The sequence below is a fragment of the Batrachochytrium dendrobatidis genome (assembly GCF_000203795.2).
Source record: "Batrachochytrium dendrobatidis JAM81 unplaced genomic scaffold BATDEscaffold_6, whole genome shotgun sequence".
NCBI lineage: Eukaryota > Fungi > Chytridiomycota > Chytridiomycetes > Rhizophydiales > Batrachochytrium > Batrachochytrium dendrobatidis.
In genome coordinates this window covers 1264278-1270624 of record NW_006281104.1, presented here as the reverse complement: position 1 = coordinate 1270624, position 6347 = coordinate 1264278, and the positions used below count along the sequence as shown (strand labels likewise).

Here is a 6347-nt window from a genome sequence, read left to right as displayed (position 1 = left end):
TAAAGTTTAAGCAATCTCAGTATGAATCTGCAGCCAATATCGAATATAAAATGACATACCAGCTCAACCAGTGTAGTGGTTGCCTCCAAGTATCTTCCATGAGACATATGATCGTCGTGAAGATCCAAACGAGACTTGATGGTTTGGAAGCAGGAGAGCGACATATGACGAGAATGCAGTTCCACAAGCTTCGATCTGGAAGCAGCAATATCAGACAAAACTGTATCGATTCGAGCCTGTAAACCCTGCAGCAGAAGACTGTGTAAGTCTGGCTCGACCATGTAACAAACAGCGAGCGAACAAACACCACATCAACATGAATATAGAAGTTACCTCGTCACCACTAATCTGGGCAGCAGCACTATCCACACGATGCATCAACAGTCTTGACAACTGGACAGCATCAACAGCCTGTGATATGGACTGACGATATTCATCTGCATTGGACTCTACCAGACCTTCGATTTCCAGCTACAGCGTTATAGAAACGTCAGCATCGAGTCACTGCAAATGGCAGATAATGACTTGCCTTGATGTCTTTGATCTTTCTCCGGACCAGACGCAAAGAAGTCTGCCATAACTCGCTGTCAGATCCAGAATTGGAGACTGGATTTGATAATGAGTTGAATGTAATGTCATGGATGAGTTGATTGGCAGCTTGCATGGTTAATCGCAGTAAAGTCGGATGGCCAAGAAACAAGCTGAATTCATGACATTTAGCCTTGATCAAACTCTTAATACATATCAATGGATATCATGTTTATTTATCTATTGCTTATATCAATTGAAGCTTGATTTACTACAATCTCAATCGCATATAGTCTAATCTTGACATCTGTTGGAATCGTTTTATAGAATCTGCATAATCTTTGACAGCGTTACTTTCCTGGCACTCTGTTCCAGCTGACGCGACACTGTTACGATTTCCTATTGCTCAAACCATGTTAATTCCTATTTAGCCAGACTTACTATATAATATATTGTCAATACTCACATGGTCTGTCATGGCGTCTTTTAAAACAGGTCGTACAATATTCACAAACACTTGACGATCTATAAATCCCTTTCTTTCTGCATCTGCATTCTGAAACTCATTCTGAAGTTTACTCTTTGTATCACTGCTGAGATTACTCAAAACTTGAAGCACTTTATCCATAGTATGCTTGGGATCACTCTGTTTGAACTTTTCCCGATTCTCCTCCATAAAGTTAAACACATACTCGTCCGCGTCAAGAAGCACAAAACAATGGCTGAGTACATGAAGAGTGCAGCCAACAAATAGATCATTCACATCATAGTATGACGGTCCTGCCACATCCGAAAGTGACGATCCTGGACGCAACACTCGCGTTCGCTCCATAAACTTCCCGCCAAGAATTCCAGCATTTCTATGCAGGATCAAAAAAGCATTGTTATGTGACCATTCCTTTTTGATTCGATCCAAGAATGCGTGAGAAAATCAAGTTTTGATCAAGACTCATACCTTTGAGGCGGTTCGTAAATTGTCATCATGTCGTCTGCCAGTCGGTAGCTGATCACAAAGCGACGATCTTTGTCCTCTCTGTGTTTAGATTCCTAAATCATCCATTTCAAATGTTTGTCAATCCACATGCATCAAACATATTAGATAGCACATAATCTGGTAGCCTATAAATAAACCTTACCATACGGGCAACAAACCGCAGTACTTTGTGCTCATTCTCAAGCATCTTAATAAAATCTTTTTTGGGAGGTTTTAAAACAAGATATTTGCACGATCCAAGCGAATCTTCAACCGTTCCAAATCCATTGTATGGAGGAATTTCTGATTCTCGTGGGAGAGGCTGTTCTTGATTTACAAATACCACTTTTGTCTGGCTGATGGACTTTCCGGTATTTTCCAAATAGAATCGCTTAGTATAGTCGTCACAATCTTGGCTGGTTCATTACAAAAAAACAGTACATTTAAACTTTTGATTAATATAAAACAGTCATGTATCATTGTGGAGTTTAAAAACCATACATTAAAAACGGTCTGCCCAAAACATTGATCACACTGTTGACTTGAAAATCTCTCCAAGTGTACTTTTGAGATTCTTGCAAATCCGAAAGTTCCTTGAAAGACTTGGGAAGCTGCTGGCGTCGCAATAGAATTGGAAAGGGATCGCGACCATTGTTTGGTTTTTGCACCTCACGAACTTCGACACTATCATCCACCAAGTGATAGTGCATCACCTGTGAAATGAGGATATTTCAAAAAGTTTAGTAAAAGTATTTCATTGTAAAAAACAACATATATTGTTTTTATGCATAAAAAATATCAATACAATATATACACATCTAAACACTTACAAACTCACGCAATTCTCCAAACATAGACTCGCGATCATCCCAAACACAATAGTAGCGGAGAACCTTTCGATCATTTTCAAGAAAACTTTTCAGTTTATCTTTGCGTTCGGTACAAATATTGTTTACACGGATAGGACGAGAACGAGTGTTTTGATACGGATCTTCTGGCATGACTTCAGCTTGGTTTAAAGATATGCCTTCAGTTAATTGAAGGTATGTCTAGATATATCAAAAGCAAAACAAACCATGCAATTAGAGTCATTACAATATACTTTTGGTCAAGACATTAAATCTAGATACTGCTCAGAATTGACTTTGATATAATATGCAATATTAAGCTAACCAACCTCTGTAAATTTATCACATGAAACAATACGAAATGTTTTTCCGTAAAAGGTAATATTGATACCAACATTGAAATCCTGTACAGTGTAAAACTCTGAAGAAGATTTTGGAAGACGCTGACGCTTGATCAGTACGCCGTGTGGGATGCCATTGTTTTTGACAGGAGGTTCCACTACTGCAATCGAATCGTCTTCAAGAAAATAAAGAATCCGAACTTTACGTAAATGGAACTGCTCAGTAGATTCGTGGACTGTCTCTTTGAAATATCCATCAAAACGCAACACCTAGATACAAATAATTGCGTACATTCCAGTAGATAATTTGCAATCCATTATTAAATATACCAAAACACATTCGACTGTATCAAAAAAAGCATTTAGATACAAGTTGATGGTTACTATAAAATGATGTGTCATACCACTTTGTCAAATGCAACATGCGCAGGAACAAAACAGGACTGCGTTTCTTTAGAATGGAATTGTTTATCACCATAGACAAGTTTTGGGTCAAGAGTAAGCGACGCGATAAGCTCATCTGGCGTTAGAGTTTTTTCTACATGAATTGGCTCAAGTCCGATTTTTAGAGTGGGTTTTGGTTGTATTGGATACCCATTAATATATCCAAGAGAGTGGGGTTTGCGAAAATCATTTTTCTATAGTATATGTAAAACAGAATGTAACACGTAGAGATTAGTAAGTCTGAGCTAGTTGTGATAATACTCGTCGCGTATTCAATATGTATATATAGAAATGCTAGGAAATAAAAGTAGAATCTAAGATGTCCAGCTAAAGTATGCTGAAAAATGATGGACCTACTGTTACATCTTGAAACGAGTTTCCAGGAAGAAACGGAATCTCGGCTCTTGAGCCAGCCATACTGATATATAATTTTAATATTTATGGTAAAAACAGATTTTCAATAAAATTCAAAACTTGATTGAATAGAAACGCGGAAGAGTTGAAAGAATTGGCGATTTATAACCGAGCACTATAAAACAGTCAATTAAGGCTATATCCAAGTATCCAATATAACTCTGATTGAGGAATTTGAAGCCAAAAGGGAAAAGCAATTTCACCATAATAGAATAAGCAGACAAAAGTTGTGCCATGGCTCAAAGGAGTTTATAGGATATCAAGTTGAATTTACAGCCAAAGTCACGCAAAATGAAACACTGAAATAGACAATGATTTAATAGTCGTCTGGCTTTGTTATTAGAAATTGATATTTACAATTATTTCAAATATAATTTCCATTGTATGATTCACACACAAACTATAGATTTGAACTGATTCCTTTTTTCATTTGACATGAAGATAAATTACACAATCAACGAGTTTGAACTCTGATTTGTTGATTAGAATCCAGATATTGTGCCTGGCTGTTGCCCATCAAACTCTTGCAAACTTTGTATTTCAAACTAATAAATACGCTTGAAATTCAATCAATTTCAACAATGCGATCATACAATTCAGTCATTAAAAGACTAGACACTGCAGTCCAGTCCAGTCCAGTCCAGTCCAGTCCAGTCCAGTCCAGTCCAGTCCAGTCCAGTCCAGTCCAGTCCAGTCAATCATGACATGAAATTGTTTATATTTCGTGTTTTGCGGAATCGACAGAAACAAGAGTTTCGTACACAGAAAGGAACTGGACATTTAGTGATAGCACATTGGTTGTCTATGGTACTCTTGGCTGACTGCAACTTCCCTGAACAGGAGACTGCTCATGGAACCAATCCTCAACTGTTACAGAGAAGTCTGGATATCCACAACTACACATATTCAGATGGTCAGCCAGACAACCATCTGCTTTCAAATATAGTTTCTGAAAACGGAACAGTTGCAAGTGAATACGATTCATCTAGACTCTCGCCGATAGACATGGCCAAACACTCTTCTGCTCTTCCTCAGTCTTATTATTCTGATCCATCAGTTCATCTTCCACTCTGGTCTCACCCAATGGCAGCTTTGCAATATCCTAGCAAGGCTTTGGCTCAACCATCTAATCCAACCTCGTCTACATCAGTGCTGCATCACCATAATCAGCAGAACCAACCGTTTCCACAGCCTTCACTGCCAATTGATGCGGCTAATATGGCTGCTCCTGAATGGCTTTCTATGTACAATCATCAACCCTATATTTCGCCAGAAGTGGTTTATTTCCACGACGCCATATCGGACACGTTGCAGATTCGACACAATCATTCATATGGAGGCAACTATGTTCTTGACAATCTAGCACCCATTTCATGTGCTCATTTTGGTACTCTAGATCTGCATCACTCTGCCCAGTTGATTCCTCAACCAAGCCAGACTGTGCAGTCTCATCATAATTCAACTAATCTTCATTCAGCTTCGATCCCTATTCAAGCTTCATTTCATCATCAATGGAATCCACACTCATACAGACGCTTCAATCGCGCTGCTGGACAAACTCGGTTTTCAACCTCGAAAAAGTCGAGTAAATCTCATACTAGACAGGTTTCAGTCGGTATGCTCAAATGGTTGTGGCATAGGATGTTTTTTTTCAAGGTTTTCTCTCATCGTTTGGTTATAGAAAATACTAACACTACTTTTTTTTCTGTATCGTACTATGCTATGATGTTCAATTCAACCATAAATATTCCATCGGGCAACACAACTGGTTAAACTAAACTCAAATTATTGGTTTATTTGGCTTGACCTTTACCGTGGTTTTGGTGATACTATCCAATATTTCTTGGATCGGCGCTTCCATACGATAAAATGCGTTATAAAATCATTAAATCAACCACTTGCACTCTTGGATCAACCTAACATGAATTCAAATGCTTGAAACCACAACTCATCCTTTTTATCAGATACACATCTTCAATTGCCAAAATTTCATGTTTCACAATATGATTATGCATATGCACACAAGTCTGTTTCTCAAGAGATCTGTTGCGGTGATGAAGATTGGCATGAAGTTCAATCTGCTGCAGATTCTATTGATACTGGAACGTCTACAGAAATCAATTCCATGGTAGAATCTTTGCTTACACAATCATCTCGAACTAGCAGCTTACCCAATGAGCCCTCATCAGAGGAACGGCGACTGGAGCAACGTCAAAAGCAAATTGACTATGGAAAGGTATACTTTTTGAAATGTGTTGCACTTGTAATTCCTAATCCAACTTACTTATTTTTACAAACGCACAAGAATACTGTGGGATATCGTAGATATCTTGAATGTGTTCCAAAGTAAGTGTTCAAGCTTTTAACTTTGCTTAACGTATTGTCTTTGTGGTGTCATATGCTGATATCGTTTCTTTGGGTATGATAGAAACAAACGCCAAAGGGGTGATCCAGAAACACCTGAAAGACATAGCAAATGTAGTAAGCGAGCATGGGATGCTCATGTGCGCAGTTGGCGTCGAAGGCTTCATCAATACGATCCTCCAGGCGATCCCTCCGTTGATTGTGACAAAGATATGGGGTTCGAAGATGGTTCTAAACTCAATATATCTGTGGAAATGGATGCAAATATGGCCAGGCTGGATTTGTATGATGATTCTCATATTGGAGCAGAACATACCTCTACTGAACTGCCATATAAAACTTACCATTTTGAACGTACTCTTAGTTTAAAACAGTCCCCTTTGTAGCAAAGTAGACACATGGCATAGCTATTACCAATAAATTGATATCCAATAT

General features: G+C 38.4%; 2 protein-coding genes across 2 annotated transcripts; one reads left to right on the top strand and one right to left on the bottom strand.

The window, feature by feature from the left end:
- Positions 1-418: 418 nt before the first annotated feature.
- On the bottom strand, positions 419-3551 carry BATDEDRAFT_35155 (uncharacterized protein; the record flags this gene model as incomplete). Its single annotated transcript, XM_006679061.1, has 9 exons — positions 419-927; positions 970-1388; positions 1484-1575; positions 1665-1917; positions 2003-2214; positions 2332-2550; positions 2679-2960; positions 3095-3328; positions 3492-3551. The coding sequence occupies 9 exons, from the start codon at positions 3549-3551 to the stop codon at positions 800-802; spliced, it is 1899 nt and encodes a 632-aa protein (XP_006679124.1). The 3' UTR covers positions 419-799.
- An 801-nt stretch (positions 3552-4352) lies between these two features.
- BATDEDRAFT_88725 (uncharacterized protein) lies at positions 4353-6298 on the top strand (the record flags this gene model as incomplete). The annotated part of the gene is made up of 4 exons (XM_006679249.1): positions 4353-5163; positions 5513-5784; positions 5854-5894; positions 5977-6298. The coding sequence occupies 4 exons, from the start codon at positions 4353-4355 to the stop codon at positions 6296-6298; spliced, it is 1446 nt and encodes a 481-aa protein (XP_006679312.1).
- Positions 6299-6347: the final 49 nt, after the last annotated feature.